Below are 18833 nucleotides of genomic sequence, written 5' to 3'. Positions count from 1 at the left end.
AAGCCTTTTGAAATCTCTTTCCAGATATCTTTGGTTCGGATGCCCTATGCCTGCAAACTCCTCTTCCAAGAACTGATGTCTATGAGTATTGCACCTCGTATGATGAGTGTTTAGCCTTTAAAAGGGTTTTGGGGTTGTTTTTTTAATGGTGAGACTGAAGGGCTCAGGTTTTGTTTCATTTTGTGTAGGTTGCATTTAAAGTACAGTTTTACTCATCTGCTATGTGCTGTTCAAAAGTATGTTTATTTTCTGTAAATAGAATTAAAATTTGTAATCAAACTTGTGAATCCTCTTTATTTGTGAAAGTGTGCAAGCAAATTGGTAATCAAAGAATAAGGGAGTTAAGAGGGAATAATTAGTGAGCTAGAAAAAGCCAAAGATTGCAGCTTTCCAAAATACTAACTTAAAACTGTGCGTAGTGATAGTCCTCACATCACAGCTCAGCACCATCGTCTGTGGAAAAACAAAACCATGTTATGCCCTGTACCGTTCCAAGGGGGAATATCACAACTTGGGCAGTAGCACAGAGAGTTTTCTGGTGGTTTAGCTGAGGGTGGGACCTGACAACTCGGTCCTAATCCTCCTTCCTCCTTTCCTTCCTTCCCTCCCCCAGGACTACAGCAGCAGGGGGTGGTAATAAATTGCATTTTTCTGTGCTGAGATCACCTGGATATATGGGACAGACTTCCTAACCACATAGCGTGTAGCTATGATGCCTGACAGTTTGGTCCATTAACATTATCAATTTCCTTTAAGTAATTGTGGACACCATGCATGCTTGAGAGCTTTCCTAGGGCTGAAAAGAAACAGCTGTAACACATGGTGCGTGTATAAGAAATAAACCATGAGGCGATACACGCAGTACTACAGCCTCACAGTGGAGTTACTGGGAGAGCGGAGTGAACATCTATTCTGGGGTATAAGTGTGCTGCTCATGGCACAACTCGGTAAAACTCAATTTCATTCACATCCATAAATAAGATGTTTGAAAAGGGATTAGACTAGCTAAAAACCTTTAGCAATGTTCCTATGTGTAAGTCATACTGGGATTCATTTTAGGTTCTTATTTCAATGCCAGGTGCTGTTAATACTCTCCCAAAGGAAGTCTTTCAGCTATTTAGGGATATAAGGATACAGAAAGTCAAGACTATATCATCCAGATAAAGCTACTGGGATTAAAACTAAGGATTATGTCCAAAAGTGGATTTGGGCATCACAGCATCGGCTAGCTGGATGGTTTGTTCCCAGCGCCTCTGCCTCTAGCATGGTTACCATTACTGTTCCAGCTCCGGATTTATTCTGAAGCACGTGTGGCCTTGCTACTGAGCCATCCTCTTTGGAGCTGGAACGAGGGTGGGTGGTTTGCCATCAGCTTTACACACAGCCTGGCAAAGAGGGACCTGGGTTGGAAAACTGGCTGAGGGCTGGAGAGTAAAGGCTTCAGGTCTTGCTTAAAGGCATGCTGTGGCACATCCGTCCCCTCCCAGGTTTGACACTGCAGCAGGCAGAGGGAATGGCAGGGACTAGGGTGTTTGCAGGATGGGAAGGAATAAGGAGGTGCAGGGACTTGGCAGGAATTTATGTGAAGTTCCCCCTTTGTCTTGGGGCTGGTTGTGCCAATACTGCTCCCAGGAGAAATGGGCAGGTTTGGAAGTGTCCCCAGAACACTGAAAGGAGGATACAAATTTAGGGCTGGAAAACCACTGAAAAGTGCTTTGTAAAAACCCCAAAAGGTGTTTTTAATCTGATATCTTAACCTCCAGTACTTCACAGCATTTGAGGGCTTATTTAACAATCCCTCGAGAACTCCAGCAGCTGAGATTTACTGGGAATGTTTTGCCAAACCCAGTAAAAGCTGCATGTTAAACTGGTATTTCTAGCGTGTGTTTCTTTTTCAGGAAGTACTAAACAGAGGTGGTCCTTCTGTATCAAGTAATTGAGTAAACTGTTAAGAGGAGAGAGCTGCTGAGTGTTCAACCATACTCCCTACCTTTGGTCAGGGCTATTTCATGCAGGGTTTCCACAACGTGGATTTTTGCAGAAGCTGTTGCCTCTCCTTTGGCATTTGATGCATGACATTCATATTCTCCAGCATCTTCTTTGCTCAGAGGAGATATCTAGGGGCAGAAACATACACCCCCACCCCCCAGTAAGTATCCTGTGTATAGATAGATATAAGGTATCTTATATAATTTGTTAATTGCTTGAGACATAACAAGATGAACAGAGTGCATGAAGTAGCAGTTAACCCTTAGGGAACCACACTGACTGCATGATTTCTTCTGTCTGCTCTAAACAGCCTGGTTGAGATTGTGGTGGCTCTCTCCAGTGAGGTTTGACACAAGCACCCACTCCTGGGGATCTGCCTAGCCTGCTTCTCTGCCAGGACAGATGTGTGCTGTAACGCTCCCTCCTTGTCTTTCATTATTTACTTCATTTGGAGATGTGTCAGACCACTGCGTGCTTGGTAAAGGGAGGGAGGCAGGAAGAAAAAGCCTTCCTGCAACATGCTGCTGCATTCAGTCAGTCCAGCAAAATCATCGGCTCAAACCGTTCCCTCTCCTTGTTTCCACCTCTTGGTTTTGCAAGTGGTGTGGGAACCAACACCTTGAGCTCTGTTCCCCTGCTGCAAGCTTCTCTGCAGCTGGGAGCCATCATACTTGCAATTCCCTTCCTGGGATGCACAGCAGCTCCCTCTGGCCACCGTACTGCTTCCTTCTGATGCGTGGAGATTACCGATTAACCTGCAGGTACTCCTGTGGCTTAGGAGGCCTGCTCAGTGAGAGCTGATGGCTTCTGCACTGTGCTCTTCTCAGGCGGGTTGTGTGGAAAGGACAGTTCTGCCAGATCTATAAGGGCCCCTCAGCTGTGAGTGTTTCTTAGGGATGCCTTGCCTCTGTACTGACTCCTTCCTAGATATGGAGAGGGTCTCCTTCCCACTAATGGCAGCAGAAAAGTAATGACACACAGAAAGGAGATCTTTTACTTAAGTCTAGCCTTCTCTGAACATAGAATGTGTACTTCTACTGCATGCTAGACAGGTGAAAAACTGCAATGGGTGAGACTGGAGCCAGCAGATACCCTTACCCTTCACGTCTAATTCACACAGGTTGTTTTCCTCTAAATGCCCTGTCTGTTGCCATGCGTCTTCTGTCCTCTTCTTTGCTCACGAGTTGTTTACAAACTGCACTGTACTGTTTGTGCAGCTCTGTGCATACACAAAGTACTTACGAGCACCCAGCCGGTCACTTCGTGCTTCTCAGGACCCCCTCGGGTCTGGATAGCCAAGTTTTCCCGGTCCCCAGGCAGAAGCTCCATCCTCTGGACACCATACTGTCCCCGAATTATCTAAACAGAAGGGCAAAAAGGTCAGAACTTTGGGGCTTATTTATGCTCAAACTGTTAGGACCATACCTGCACACAGCCAAGACCAACACTAGTTTTACATGATCGTGTTTTGTGCAGGAGCAGTGTTGGTTTTAGTGCCAGCATTTCACCTTATCCTCCATGTACTGTAGCCCTGCTACCCCAGTGCCTCAGCATCTGGGCTGAGGCCACGCTCTCCTTGCCTCAGCAGGAACAGATAGAGCAGCACAGCTTTCTTGTGCGGACGGTGCTGGGCAGTGGGGTGCGCAAACATGCCCTGCACTGACTTGGTCTCACAGAACTCGTGTGCGTGTTCCCAAGGGTGTGTTTAGCCCATCAAATGATGCCTGTGCTGAACAGGGAGGATTCAGCTGCCTGCAGCTGCTGGTAGCCATACAGCAATCCAGTTCAGCAGGCTGGAGCAGCTGCCTTCTGGCTTAGGACTGGGGGGACAGCAGTTGCTGGCTGTTGTACTTGTTTGGAGGGGCTCCCCCACAACCTTCCAGATGATCAGGCTTTTTACTGTGGCGGAAGCAGAGAACAGACTGTTTGGATTTTGGTCCTGGAACGGACCTATCCTCTTGCCAACAGGCTAGGGACAGCCCTGTAGGTTTCTGCTGCAGCAAACAAGGCAGTCCCTCCTGGTGGGCACAGCACTGATGAGAGAGCAGCACTGCACTCTTTCCGCAGTGCTGCGTATCTGAGCTCAGAGCGTCGCACAGGACCTTGTTATCAACAGGTCAAGCAGTCTCTTGACCATGAGGAAGAGGCACGAAAAGCAAAGCAGCACTGACAGTCCGTGTAAACCTATCTGCTTGTAAACAAGCAGAAAATGCCTGGGTCAACACGCCTACATTGTATGCTCACCTGACGGTCTGCTCTGGAACCCCTATGAATAGAGTTTGCTGTCTCAGAACACAGTAATCTCTGGGCCAATCGAGGTTTTTTTTCTCTATAGTATTCTTAATCTAGTATTGTTTCCACTTAAAGACCCCTCCCAAGCATCCACAAACCTGTGGCATTTGAAGAGGTCTAGTGGAGGGTGTCCCTGCCCATGGCAGGGGGGTTGGAACTAGATGATCTTTAAGGTCCCTTCCAACCCAAACCATTCTATGATTCTATTCTACAATTCTAAGAGGCTACAGGGGCCATGCGGTGGCTCTCAGCCCTGTGGCTGGGATCCTCTCTGCTCAAGACTGGCCCCTGCCCTAAGCCAGCTGTTACCAGTGCGCTGCCAAAACCAGACGGCTACTGGAGATAACTGCCCCGCGCGGTTGCTGTGCCTAACGTGGGCGAGCCGTGTCCAGCCACCTCAGAGTCGCTGCCGCCAGCAGGGTGACAGCAGGGACATTCCCTGCATGCTCTGAATACCAGGCGCTACCGAGAGAAACCCAAGTCCTGCTCTGCCTCGGGATCAACCAAGAGTTTAGAAAAAGACTAAGCAAAGCCAGATGTTTGGGGGTGGATAGAATGGCACAGATGGGAGAACTCATCAAAGATGTGTGTTTCTAAGGAGGGATCTGCTATGGCTTTTATCCTTACCAGGCAGTTTCAGCTGCCTCAGGTTTGCTATGCCCTAAGAGCGCCTAGCAGGGCCCTTACCTTGTTCCAGATGAGGACAGGGGTTGGAATGCCTATGACTTCACAGCTCAGGTAGATCTGTGCTCCTGTCACATTCCAGATGTCCTTAGGAGGGGTCACGATGGAGGGTCCTGCAAAAAGGGAGAAATGCTTTTAAGCATAGGGTGACTGCAAGTCTGTCTCCTTGCAAGCCTTTTAAGTGGGGCCGGTCACTTCTGACGGGTTTTGAAGATAAGGTGAAGGAGAGGCCCTGCTTGGAGCAAAGCTTGCTGGACTGAACCCACATCACAGCACTCCTCTCTCCAAAGCTACACGTGCATCCGACCTTAAGCTGTTCAGGCTGATGGGCGCTTGCCCCAGATGGAAACTCAAATGTTGAGTGGTTCAGGTGATCAGCCCATCTACTTGCAAGACAGATGTTAGACGTAAGATAGTGTTTGTATTCTGTTCTCTTAGGGACTGAGCAGGACTTTACAAACTGCTGCCTTTGCTCACCATGCAGCCACTACGTGCATCATTGACATTCTGCTGGCATGGAGGAAAGGACCCCCTAGGAGACAGGGTGGGTCCCACTCACCCTCCCATGCCATAGAGAGCTTGGCCAGCTTTGCAGCATCCTTTTCCCCAGCATGATTTTAATCTGTAGCAAAGCCCGTGGCAGCTGGCTAGCAGAATTCAATGTCATGCAGCTCTTGTTTTACCCGCATGTGACAGTCAGCCAAAGGAGGCTGGCTGGAGGGTGGCAGAGGTCTCCCTGGGGGCAGGTTTGGAAAGGAACCAGCTGAATGCAGAGCTCAGTTTTCCCCAAAGAGCTCCAATCCTTGGTTAAACAGAGATGCTTCCAAAGCCAGATGGGAACAGAGCTGTTTTGCAGATCTGGCTGGAGATGTTTACCCCTCAGGCTGGGAATTATTGGAGACGTAACCCATATCTCAGGAAGGGAAGAATGGCCTTTTTTGTTCAATCCATTTTTAGTGGGGCTGTTTTGCAAAATGCAGCTATTAATTCCCCACAGTAGGAAGTGCAGATCAAAGGAGCACATAGTGTTTATTTCCACTTATTGATAGCTTGAAGAACACAGCAGATTTTCCCCTTCTGCTCTGAAGATGCAGGCAGTAACAGGAAACTGGAGCTCCCATTAGGATCCACCAGGAGAAGGCATTTCCTATGCGAACAAGTACTCCAGAGCCAGCCTGAGTGAAGCCCCTGGGTATGCTGGCTCACAAACCATGGCTCATTCCCAGCCCTTCTTAAAAAAGGGGCAGATTTGGGTCCTGATGCTCCTTCTGGGGTCCTGAACACACACTGACCTCAGCGCTGCATGTGCACTCTGCCCTGCAGCCCTCTTGCAGGCAGTGGGAGCAGGTTTCAGGTGCGTCCCACTGCACCAACATCTTCCAGCAGAAAGTTGGCATCTTTTTTCCTCCTTGGGCTCCACACTGGTACCGCCAGCCAGAGGACATCAGCCATCTCTCTGTCTCAGCCCAAAGGATGCCAAGGTAGCTCCTCACTCCTGAGAGGCTGGTGTGATCCCAGAGAAGTGTGTGCTCTTCTCAGACTTCCCTGTCCAGGAATAACTGTACATGGCCTGCTGGTGGGAGGCTGCTAAGAGACCAGGGGTGGCTGCAATCCAAATTCTCCATTACAAAGGTATTCCAGTCCTGGTTTTAACAGGAGGTAGCTGTGTAGAAGCAGGGAATTTTTATGTGTAGCCCCGGGCAGTGATTAAAACCACAACTAATTATCAGTACAGGCTGATTCCCTGGCAGACTTCACAACCCAGATGCTCCTCATCTGCACAGAACTGATTAGCTGAGAAAAGGATTTAAGCAGTGCTTCACTACATTGCTTACCCTGTGTTGCGCTGCTGCACGCACTGATTCCTGTGCACTGGCCAGGAGAGGAGTGTGTCGGAGTCACAGCTCCCTTCCCTGCTTGGGAGGGTGCTGGAGTTATCCTTGCTCCACGTGGCCCAGAGCAGATCTGTACCTCCAGGCAGTGCCCAGCTCTGTACTCTCCACAACACCCCGCTGGAGGCTGTTCCCCTAAGTACGACCACAGCATAGCACAGGGGGGTGATCCATGGGTTAACACCCCCAGCATGCTCCTGCCCGAAGCCCTGCCTGGCCCCTGCGCAGCAGCAGGGCTGTGGCCAGCCCAGGGTATTGCCGTCCCCACGACGGGGCCACCTCGGGTCACGCACTTTGCTCCTCGTCCCCAGCGCAGCTGTTTCCTGCGCAGCCCTGCTGTTCTTTTTCTGGTGTCCCTTGAACAATAGGGCACTTGGCAGCTCCGGTGGGACCCGGATGTCCCCAGGCTGCTTAGCTCACCCCGTCTGCTGCAGGGACCTCCAGCTCGTGTGTACCCAGCAGAGCCTGCTGCTGAACGCCTTCTGCTCTGGCCATGCGAAACCCTCCGTGTGCAACGTGCCCTTCCTAGGCGCAGAGCTCAGGGCCGTCCCTGAGAGGCAGGCCTATGTCTGCGCCTGTATGGCACCGTCCTCTATCATCGGTTGCTGGGGTTCTCCACGAGGCCGGAGAAACACAGCTGCCCCCCAAATGACCACCATCTCCCACTGCAGAAAAGGAGAGATCCTGAATCTTACGGATTTTAAGGCACCGTTATGCTCTTCCAGGATCTGGCTCAATTCTTCCCTGGTTGGGAACTGGCAGCGTTCAACGCACCACTAAATCCACTGCCTGCCGTGTCTCACTCCTGGCTGCCACCTCGTTTCTCCCCGAGTCAGGAGCCCGGACACCCTCCGCCCATGGATGTTTGCTCACCCTGCCGGGAGCAGGCCACGCCAGGATGCTCCTGCAGCAACGGCTGGCAGGGGAAAAGTGAGAGGGAATTTCTACCCACCTCCTGGGCGAGGAGAAATCGTTTGTCTTCCCTGGAAAGGGGAACTGCCTGCACAGCTTCACAGTGAAGCTCCGGCTGGCTCAGCGCAGCAGCCACAGCACAGCGAGAGCCTGGCCGCTGTGAAGCAGCCCGGAGCTCAAGCTTGGGATGTACGTCCTGATCTAACCAGGAGGAACATGAGGCTCTGCAGAATGAACTGGGAGCATTCACAGGCCTCCGCCTCCATCAGGCACAGCCCTGAGGCTGGGAGGGAATACACACCCCCAGAGATCCGACAGTGTCATGGGAAGAGTCAGTTTGGTATCTCGGGTATTTGACTTCAATCCAGATAGCCAAAACTCTAGAGCTGGGCTTCTTTCTCTGCTAAAAATAAATGAGAAAGGCCAAGAAGTCAGCAGATCTAAAGTCAAATCACGACAGGCTGCAGCAGTAGCTGGACTCCCACCACAGCCAGCTGACACCCAGGTGCATGGCAGCCACCCTGCCCGCTGCCTGTGTTGGTCCCACTCACGTTCTCCCCCACAGCCCCCCGAAGCAGCCAGAGATGGGCAGGGGACATGGCAACCTGGCACAACAGGACGGGCAGGGGATGCCAGAGCCTTGTAGGGACTTCAGAGGATGTGAGGGCATTCCCTCCTGCAAGTCACTCCTCTTGCTTTGGGGGTCCTTGTGAAGGGAGCGAGACCACCATGCGCTCAGCAGGACCGGAAACGAGCCCACCTTGTACAGAGCAGGTGACTTGATTCCTGCCAGCAAGGATCTCCCTGGCCCTCATCCTCCAGCCTGCATCTTGGAGGCCTTGCTGCTCTACTTGCAATGCTGCCCACAACGGGGAACGCTTCTCCAGCTGCTTCCTTTGGGCTGGGAACTTGTGGGCTGCACCTGCTGATGAAAATGGTCACCGAGACCAGAGACCCCCCCCGAGATGGTGGATACATAAACATGGCCGAGTGGTCTCTGCTCCCCACCATGGACTGACCCAGGGCACTGGATGTACAAGATGCTCCCTGACGGTACTTGTCCTGACCGCGCAGGAGCTCCTTGGCCAAGAGGACAGTGCAGGCCGTTGATGGAGATCAGCTGCACTCCGCATGCACTTCAGGCATTTCCTCCCTGCTCTGCCCATTGTTCCTAAGACAAACAGCTCTCCCTGGCCCGTTATAGAGCCAGCGAGCTCATTCACCCCGGGAGAGGAGCCTGAAAGCGCAGGGATTGTTTTTTTCTGCAGATCACAGGGAGCTGACAGCCTGTGTTATGTCAAAAGCAGCAGCCAGAGAGGAGTTCCCACTGCTGTTATGTAGTTGCTTTTCTGCCACAGCAGCATGCAGCAGAGCCTGTGACTTCCTCGATGAGGCTATCATTTGGCAGCTGTTCCCAACACCCCTCCCGCACCAGGCACCTTTTCTCCGCTCAGCCACAGCAGGCAGAGATCTGGCATCTCCCCTCGCTGGTACCTGATGGTCTGTCACAGCTCAGGGTTAGCTGGTCCTCGCTGATCTTCCTTTGGTGTCCACACACACACACACAAAAAAAAAATATGTCACACCCCAGTAAGCAGAGCAGTAACTTTTTTGCTAAAATCAGGGGGCTACAGGTATGTCACTAAAGGCAAAAATAAACTCGACACTAAGTGCTGTGGGGTATGCCCAGGCACTTGGGAGTGTGTGGGAAGTCACGACCACGAACGTACAAAGCCATACCGTATGCTGAGGCCGTGCGGGCGCCAGCTTGGTTCCCAGCCAGCCCTCCTGAGCACTGCATCGCCGCGCCACAGCCCCGGGTGAAATGCAGACTGGGAACACTCCCCGTGAGACAGCAAATCAAAGCAAAAGCCAGACATGGTTTACCCTCACAAGCTCTTGCAAGTCTGAAAATAGACTCCGGTCTCCTAAGTTGCTGGGAAAGTACTTTCCCTTCAAAATTACTTTATATGGAGAAGGGGAAACCTTCTGTAAGCAGCATCTACTCATTCTAGTTGGCATGCCCTCAGCTGGTCCCTCCCAGGTCAGTGCTCTGCGAGAGGCAGCAGCGGACGGGAAGTGCAAGCAGCTTCTGTCTTGCCCCATTCCCAAAACTGCTTTCTAGAAGATTTACAAGCATCCTTCTTTACCTCCTCCTGAAGGCATCTCTCTCTCTCTCTCTCCTTTAACCTGGCCTTGAAGAGACTAAAGAGTGACAGAAGGAAGCTCAGAGACATCCAGACTGAAGGAGATGCTGGATGCTACGCCTGTTTGGATGCTCCCACTCAGACTTCAGCAGCCCAGTGACCCTGGAAAGGCTGTGAACGTGAACACAGCTTTGCCCCAAGCCCTGGAGACTTGAGAGTGAGTCAGCATCAGGCAGGGCCCTGGGCCCTGGGCTACCATCTATCTGCCATGGATCCCCTCCTGCTCCCCACCCCACTGGACTCAGCGCAGAGCAGACTGGTACAGCTGGAAATCCCACCCCTCCTCTTTTACCATGGTTCGGGAACGCTGCCTTCAGAGACCTTGTGCATGACCTTTAAATGGCTACTTAGTCCTCCATGGGGTTTACATATAGCTGGGAGGGAGAACAGGGTGGCACTCAAAGACCAAACCGCTGAGCCCTTCCTCCCTTAGCTAACATGCAGGACGGGTCTGCACTGGCCCCAGCACGGCACCCAGAGAAAAGGCTGCCCCTCTGCACGCCTCGTGCCCAGCTCACCGCTCTGCCACATCCAGCAGCGTCCTCAACGCAGCCTGAGTCTCAAAGCTGGGGTAACAGGGAGGCCAACGTGGCTGAGGCTGCTCTGAAGCTCAGCTGCAAACTTATAACCTCACTTGCCTCTGGAAACTGCCAAATGGGGAGGGGGCAACCCCTCTCAGCGGAGATGATGCTGCCCTTGCCAGCGGACTGCCACAAGCCAACCTCTCTCCTGCCTTTCCCCCCCGTTCTCCCCTTTTTTCCCACCTCCCCTTCCTTTTGCCGGTCTCTGAAGTGTGCTGTCCCTGGGGTCAAACAGGCAGCAGCTTTCTGCAAGCACACTTGCTGCTTCCCAGCCATATCTGGGTGCCTAGTTGGGTTTTTTTTGTTCTAGACCTCCCAGACAAGCTCTATCAAGAAACTTCTCTCCTCCCGGCCATCACTTCCCCCCTTCTCTTTGTGTGACCTTGGTTGAGCTTTACTAAGAAAACTGCCATTATGGCACAAGGAGGACTACGAGCTAAAGCCTGGAAAGAATGTGAAAAGCTTGCAGTGGGAGACACAGAAACAAGGCATGGCAGCATTTATGCATGGAAAAGCAAGTAGGGCTTTCAAAAGTCTGCCCTGATTAGACTTGTTATGTGGTAATCTCCTATTTAGTATGAACCTCAATCAACCTCAGCCCAACAAAGGATTAAACGCATTTTTTTTAAACACAGCATGCCTTTCCAGCAACAGAAAAAACAAACACCGAGAGGAATTTGCTGATCTGTAATCATTCCTTCCTAGTGATTTTGGATATGCTATGATGATTGAGAATGAAGACACAGGTGAAATATGGGATCCTCTTGGGCAGTGGAGGTGTTCGCATAGTCCCCTGCATACTGGTGCTCTCCAAGACTCCGAGCTGCTGAGTAATATATTAAACAGCTTCCCTAACAAGATTTTAGCACAGTAACCATAAAAACTCAAGCTCCAATGAACCAAAACCTTTTCAAATAACTAAATGCCTTTTAAGGAGGAATTTATGGCCTATCCTACAACAGTGGAAAAACCCAAAGTTACAGATGAATTTTAAAAATACAAGCATAAAGCTTCAACCCTAGAAACTCTGTCTCAAAATCCCAACACACCGCGTGCTGGGAAAAGCAAGCACCACACTGAGTCACATCACACCCCCACACCACGCTCCACCTGAAAGGGACCCCGTGGTACAAACCAAAAAGGTGTAACCCCACCACGCACCTGCGCACTCCTGCTCTGCCACAGACTCTCTGGACGCAGCACAACAATGCTGGCAAGATCCACCTGCAAATGCAACGCTTTCCTTGGCGGTGGGAGAAGGCTACTGCTGCAAGAACCCCGCTCCCAGCTGACGCGGAAACCCAAACCAGCTTCCCAGGAGAAGCGGGGAATTCAGTTCATTTCCAGCCACAGATTACTTAGCAAAATCTTGTCCATATCTTTGTTTCCCCAGTAAAGAAGAAAGCACTCGTACAATGTGGATATTCTTTTAAGGGACTGAAAAGAATATTGAACAGGAGAAAAGAACTAAAGCAACCTAAGCCACTTGCTAATTAAAAAGTACAAATCCAGAAGAATTTCTTGCAAAATGTGATCAGATATGAACTATGCTCGCTGATGGCTAGAAGAGATGGGAGCCTTTGAATTTAAGGCAGCTGTATCAGGAGAAGATGAGCCGACGTCAGTGATAACAGCAGCCTGCCATCTTCCAGAAAGTTTTCCCCCAAGCCCCCTGTTTCTGCTCTACTCTGGCAGTGGATTAGAAAAAAATAACAAACCACCCTCAAAACTCAAATATTTCTGGCAAAGCCTCAACAGCTGAATTTGGATGGAATGAGCCAACAGATGTGATTTATGTTTCTTGTTTTAAAAATGACCTGTGGGAACTCACCACCTCTTCGTTTGCAGTGCAGATGTAGCTTTATGGGGCACTGAGGCACCAGCAGAGCAATACCACTGCTGGGGGAAAGTGGCAAGAATTTGGGGGGATGTACTTGCCCCTGGGGCCATCAGTCTCCACCACAGCCTGGCAGCCATGATCCTACGTCCACCAGCCCATTTTTGTAAGCCTTGCAGGCAGCCAAGAAACCTTGCACCCACCTTTCCCTGAGCCCCAGAGCTGGTGGGTGGCACTGTAGCAAAAAGCCCCTTCTAGGAGGGATGCTGTCTGGGCTTCTGGCAAGCCAAAAAGATACCCCTCTGCGGGGACAGCTCAGATCCGGTGACTGGGATCTCCCCACACTGGGCATCCTTTAGTGCTGGTTACAGTCAGCTTTAAAAGAGTGTCTCTCCTGGTCCTGCTGTTCATAAGCCCTGCAGCCTGTGGGATGGATCCTGCAAGGTGCTGAGCCCTCATCACCACAGGGCAAACCCCTGCACGTTCCCAATGCTGGGAAAAGACTTTGATGGAGCTATGGAGATTTAAGCCACGTTCACGTCAATAGAAATAAAGCGGACTATTTGGTGAGCCCACAAATCTACCGTTCACCCAGAGAACCCTTGAGTTTCTATCTCCAGGAGGTCTTTGTAGGTGGGTACAAAGCAGCACCAGTTCCCTGGAGAGTGAAATGCTGTCCTCTGATGTCTGCCGAGAGATGCTTTGTGGGACACTGCATTTGGGCAAGAACAGGCGCTCAGCTTCCACCGAGACAGAAGAGAGCATAAAAGAAAGGCAAAGCCTTGACCGACAACAGCAAAACGACCTGGAGACCCCAACCCTGCAGTAACACGTATCAGGGACTTCAAACCATATGGCCTTTGGGCTGTAATGAGGCAACTTCAGCAGTATCTCCAGCAGTCACAACATGGCCCTCAAAGCAGGTATTTGCTGGTGGCTGATGATAAGAGAGACTGGGCGGTATTTGTCCCTTCTTGCACTGGTTAGGCAACAAGTCTGTGCCTGGTATTTTTCAGCTCGGAGAGACTGTCATGCCAAAAATCCTGCAAGGGGGTGGGTGCTTTGAGGCTGGTTTTCTGCTTGGCTTGAGCTGAGCCACACAACCCTAATTCTTTATGCCAGTTGGCTTTGCATGGCAGCGGGTACCATGGTCCTCCTGCCCCAGCTGGCCGTAAACAGCCTCAGAGCGTGCACTGCAAAATGAATTTCAGCCTAAATTCCTGAAGCCACCAACTCCGTAAGAGGCTCTTCTGAACATCTGTGCACAGCTGGGTGACGGCAGCAGCCGAGGGCGGCTCCCCAGCTGTTACGGCAGCCTCCCCTCCTGCCGAGGGGAGCATGGGAGGTGGCACCTCCGACAACCTGTACCTGCCCCACCAGCAAGCTTCTGCTTTGTGTCCAGGCCTGCCCTGCCCTGCCCGTGAGAGCTGGCAGCAGACCTGAGCGTAGCTATTCATATTCACGGGCAGAGAGCAAAGGACCAATCCATTTAAAGGCAATGCTGGAAAGCAGCTGGAAAACTTCACAGCATCCACCTCCTGCACAGCCTTGGCACTGGGATTAGTTACAAAGAGGCTGACGGGGTGCGAGGGTAGAGATGGGATGTGGGTAGTGGCTCCCTGGCAGGGAGCAGGGCAAACCCAGAGCCAGCTGTGGGTGCAAGCGTGAGGGCACAGCACGAGCCCAGCAGGGACAGAGCACCATGGCGTCGCTGCCTGTCCACCCACAGCATCGCTGCCTGCTCCGCCACAGGAAATGCAGGCAGCTTTGCCATGTCCTGCTGACGCAGCACTGACAGCAGCCAGGCAGCCTCAAGGAGTTGGGAATCCCATAGGGGTGCCTTTTTCCAGCTGTTCCCAGCAGTTCTGCCCATGTGCAACCCATTCCAGGAAGGACTGGCTGGATCCCTGCACATGCCAAGTGCAGGTATAGCACGGGTTATTTCCATCCTCTCAAACTCTTCTCGACTGTGTCTTCCTTTGCCCTCCAGCAGGAAGCTTTGGCTGCAACGGAAATACCTTTTTCTGAATGGCTTCACTATTTTTGTACAAAGAACATAAGCATCAGATCTGAGAGGTCTGAGAAACAAGCATCAGAAAGAGAACCTTGAGGACAAGGTCAAGGGGAATTATGTGGGGCCGAGAACTGGCTCCTTCCTTTTGCTATTCAACAACAAAAAAAAATCCCAAGATTTTCCCCAGTCAGTGGGCAGTACCTCTTAGCAAGCAAAAACTGCTGAGCATTGCACAGAAAACCCCACGATAGGCACCGTGATGAATATGCAAAGCTCAACTGGACATGCATTTGGTCAGCTTTGTCAAATACAGTTTTAATGACCTTTTATCCCCTTGGAAATATATTTATGGTGGAAAAACATGTGTGTGTCAAGCATTTTGCATGTTAAGCCTTATGTAGCGGAGTGCTTTGTTTCCAAGTGGCTCTACTCATGCCCACATGGTGTTGCCTGTGACAAATCAGTAGGATGGCCCCTCCCAGCAGATATGTCTCCTTCAGATCCTTTGTATACCTGGTACATATGGGACAGAGAGGGAAACAGGGTGAGAGAGAGGGTATGAAATGCAACCCCAGTTAACCAAGTGTCCTGGTTGTGGCTGGGATAGAGTTAATTTTCTTCCTAGCAGTTGGTCTAGTGCTGTGTTTGGGATTTAGGATGAGAATAATGTTGATAACACACTGACGTTTTAGCTGTTGCCAAGCAGTCAAGGACTTTTCAGCTTCTTACACTGCCCTGCCAATGAGAAGGCAGGGGGTGCCCAAGAAGCTGGGAGTGTCCACGGCCAGGACAGCTGACCCAAACTGGCTAAAGGGATATTCCATAGCATATGACGTCATGCTCAGTATGTAACTGGGGGCATCGGCTGGGAGGGAAGCAGCTCAGGAACTAGCTGAGTATCGGTTTGAGTAGTGAGCAAATGTGCAGTGCATCACTTGTTTTGTATATTCTTTTATCATCATCATCATCTTCTTCCTTTTCTGTCCTATTATCTCAACCCACAAGTTTTACCTTTTTCTTTCTGATTCTCTCCCTCATCCCACTGCAGGGGGGGAGCGAGCTAAGGGTTGTGTGGTTGTTTTAGCTGCCTGCAGGTTCAAACCGCAACACCATGGAATAGGAGCCCAAGTCTTTTCATTGCTTGTGGCCAATCCCTGTCTCAAGCACATATTTCAAGGCAGAAGACGACGTGGTGGCTGCGGTAAGCTTCATTCCCACCTTGCCTGGGAGGCGAGGATTGAGTGAACAGCGGCAGGAACCAAGAAAGGGATAAACCAGCAGCTTTTGCCCCATTTGCATCTGTTCATGTCCTGTGTCCTGCCCTGCCGTAGTGCTAGGGTGGGTGAAGAGGAGCATCTACCAATAAGCCATTCCCAGATGCATTTTCTTCTTCCACTGGATGCCCCATCTCCAGCTGCCGCCCTGCCTGCCAATAACAGCAAAGGCCAACGGCAGCCGCAGCTCCGCATTTCCTCCTCCTGAGGACCAGTTTTCAAACAGGATGTGCAAAACAAGCCCTCCCTCTCTAGCTCCACTGGGGAAAAAGAGCAATCAAACAGAGTCAGGACTTACTGCTGAAAACATGTTTTTTCTGGATCTCTTCTCAGACTTTCTGGATCTTCTCAGATGTGATCCTGATAGTCCAGCGACCGCGTGCAGACACCTCAGAACCTATCTGCCAAAAGTCAGAACTTCCACTCTTTAACTCCCACAGCATCTAGGTTCTTTTAGAAACCCAGAAAAGTGCTGTCTCCTATCTGGAAAGATACTGAAAGAGGCTCTACCCTGCGAGGCTGATGGGATGGATGTCCTTTCCTGTTTCAAAATCTGTGTGGAGATTACAACTCCCCTCCCCACCCAACAGCCCTAACCGTGAGGAGGCCCCCAGGGCTACAGAAAAACTTCCAGATGTCTGCCACGTGTGTGGGCTGAGTCCCTGCCTCAGCTGCGAGCTACAGAGCGATGCGCATCACCAGAAGTTCCACAGCACAATGAGGGTTCACGCAGCCGAGGGAAGTCTCAGAAGAGTCAGTTGCAACACCACTGCTGAGCAGCCCGTGTCCTTCCAAAAGAAGAGCGGCTCCCCAGAGGGACAGACAAGGGGACGTTTTGCCAGTGGCTTGGCGCCGTATGCTCCAGCGAAGTTCTTAAACAACAGGTAACAGCCTGCAAAGGTGTCTCACTGCACACCTGCACACCCGAAGGGACCTCCTCCGAGGAAGTGATGAAGTTTGTGCATGGAGTGGCTGCTCCGCACTGTGGCCCTCTTTGGAGAAGCTGCCACTGTGACCAGAGGACGGAGGAAGTCTCATGGGATCTGTTTGAGGTTGGTGGGTCAGTGGCCTCCCACCATCCTACCCAACGGCTCATGTTTGCATTGACGTCACCAAACTCTGCCGCCATTGCCTGGGTCAAAGCCCCACCAGGCCATGCCAGCACCCAGTCTGGGGCAGACACAGGGAAGTGCAGCCAAGGGTTGGGGCAGTAGCTTAAAACAGGGGTATCAATACCTGTTTTGCCACAAACTACTGGGTAACTTTGGGCAAGACAAGTGAGAACGCAGCCCTCCTCTCAAGTACACCCCTGAAGCGTGACCTCAGACGTTTTTCAAACACATCTGCTCACTCAGTCTGGGCTGGCAGGGCCAAGAAGCAGCACGCATTTTTAGGACTGCTGTGACTATCTCCCATGTCCGCAGTGCAGGAAAGGTTCCTTCCAAATGCTAGATGGAGGGCCAGACAGAAGCTGTTCTCCTTTCATCCCATATTGCCCTGAGGGCTTTAGCTCCTTCCCTCCAGGAGTTATCACTGTACCACAATGTTTCTGGCTAATATATAAGCCTGATGTTTTGCACAAGGTTTTGTGAAAAGCAGCACAGGGCATTTAATGGGCAACATCAAAGTACATAACCTAATCCTTACCCTGCCTTTCATGCTTTCCTTGGGAGTTTCAGAAACATTGTTTTGCAAGACATACTTGGCCTCAGTTATGGGAAGAAAGAAGGAGGAGGTGGAGGTTGCGACCCCACACATACTGTGTTTATGAAAACACTCCTCCACCGAAATGGCTTTGGTGCTGCAATATTGTCCTTGAGATGTTCAGCAAATGGCTTGCGTGCTGTGTTCCACCCCTCCCTCCCAGCAAAACCCACTCTGCTAACTGCTCGCCTTCAGCAAGCTCAGAAGCCAGGAGTTCTAGTAGAGGCTCCGCAGCAGAACAATTTTTTCCTGAGCACCATCCCTAAGCAAAAGCTTGGGAAGAACTGAGCTCCTGGTTGGAAACGCTGCAAGTGCAAACCACTATGTGCAGCTCTGAGAAAAGTCACTGCTAATTTTCACTTTCAATTAAAGCGAGCCAGTGAATGTCGGCTCTGAATTTTTGTGGCTTTCACATCCATTTAATCGTTTCCTTTACTCACTGTCTGCAATCTTCCTCTGCCGAACCCTCCCCTGGATGGCTCAACCCTTTTGTCTCACGTCACAGCATCCCAAATTGCAAGCTGCAGGCAAAGTGTGAAAAGCAGGGCAGCGTAGTTCCAGCACAGCGGGAAACCAAGTGAGAGCGGCTAAGTTCCTCTGCATTTCTGGGGCTGGTCTAAAGCCGTACTCCAAGTTTAGGCAGCATCATCCGACTGGGACTCTCAAGTCCATTTAAGGCGGTTTTTTGAAATCATGCTGCCTTGACAAATAAGCATATAAATAAAACAGCACGAGGAGCACTTGGGACCAGCTTTTCCACCGTGAAGTCAGACAGCACAGCCGGACACCTGCCCTCCCGAACCGCGCCAGCGGAGCCCCCGCCGCCCGGCCCGGCCCGGCCCGGCCCGGCCCGGCCCGCCCCGCCGCGCTGCCTCCCCCGAGCGCTTCGCCTCCGGCCGCCAGTCCCGCCCGCGCCCCGCACCTTGCTCGCAGGCTCCCTTGCTGCGCTGGCTGATGGCGGGCTCGCCGCGGCTCTGGGCGCGCAGGCTGGCGGCACGGAGCTGGCAGCCGCTGCCGTAGGTGAGCCCATCGCTGCCGCACACCGGGTAGCGGCTCTTGCAGAGGCACACGCCGGGCGGTCCGGCGGCGGCGGCGGCGGAAGGGGGTCCCGGGACCGGGCCGCCCTTGGCCTTGCGGCGCTGGCGGCTCTTCACGCACTCGAGGCCGGGGGCGCAGCGCCCCCCCGCAGCCCCGCCGCCGCCGCACGCCTCGCCCTCGCCGCGGCCGCACTGCCAGCAGCAGCCGCAGGCGTCCCGCACCCGGCCCAGCGGGCAGCCCCGCGGCGGCAGCGCCGGGCACCGCGCCGCCTCGCAGGGCCCGCAGCCCCCCGCCGCCGCCGGAGCGGGCACCGCCAGCGCCGCCAGCAGCAGCACCAACAGCAGCAGCAGCGCGGAGGGCGGCATGGCGGCACGGCGCCGCCCGCCCCCGACAGGCACTTAAGCCGCGG

At 52.1% G+C, this 18833-nt stretch overlaps 2 protein-coding genes across 2 annotated transcripts in view; one reads left to right on the top strand and one right to left on the bottom strand.

Annotated features, from left to right (window-relative positions):
- The window catches only part of POLR2B (RNA polymerase II subunit B), a 21314-nt gene extending 21035 nt beyond the window's left edge, over positions 1-279 (top strand). The window contains exon 25 of the mRNA XM_075751638.1: positions 25-279. Coding sequence (XP_075607753.1) covers positions 25-114 — 90 coding nt within the window. The 3' untranslated portion in view covers positions 115-279. The remainder of the gene's footprint in view (positions 1-24) is intronic.
- On the bottom strand, positions 225-18833 carry IGFBP7 (insulin like growth factor binding protein 7). Its single transcript, XM_075751646.1, has 5 exons — positions 18309-18833; positions 4969-5078; positions 3232-3348; positions 1991-2117; positions 225-453 (listed from the first exon to the last, which is right to left on the bottom strand). The coding sequence occupies exons 1-5, from the start codon at positions 18787-18789 to the stop codon at positions 434-436; spliced, it is 855 nt and encodes a 284-aa protein (XP_075607761.1). The 5' UTR covers positions 18790-18833; the 3' UTR covers positions 225-433.

Source organism: Balearica regulorum, chromosome 4 (assembly GCF_011004875.1).
Source record: "Balearica regulorum gibbericeps isolate bBalReg1 chromosome 4, bBalReg1.pri, whole genome shotgun sequence".
Lineage (NCBI taxonomy): Eukaryota > Metazoa > Chordata > Aves > Gruiformes > Gruidae > Balearica > Balearica regulorum.
This window is presented reverse-complemented; position numbering and strand designations above follow the sequence as displayed.

What these genes read in the sequence shown, in the direction of transcription:
- IGFBP7 (XM_075751646.1), bottom strand. Translation starts at nt 18,789, where the DNA reads ATGCCGCCCTCCGCGCTGCTGCTGCTGTTGGTGCTGCTGCTGGCGGCG. An exon ending in CAAGGGAGCCTGCGAGCAAG is followed by an intron (nt 5,079 to 18,308) that starts GTGCGGGGCGCG and finishes CCCTTTTTGCAG; the next exon opens with GACCCTCCATCGTGACCCCT. An exon ending in AAGTGACCGGCTGGGTGCTC is followed by an intron (nt 2,118 to 3,231) that starts GTAAGTACTTTG and finishes TTCTGCCCCTAG; the next exon opens with ATATCTCCTCTGAGCAAAGA.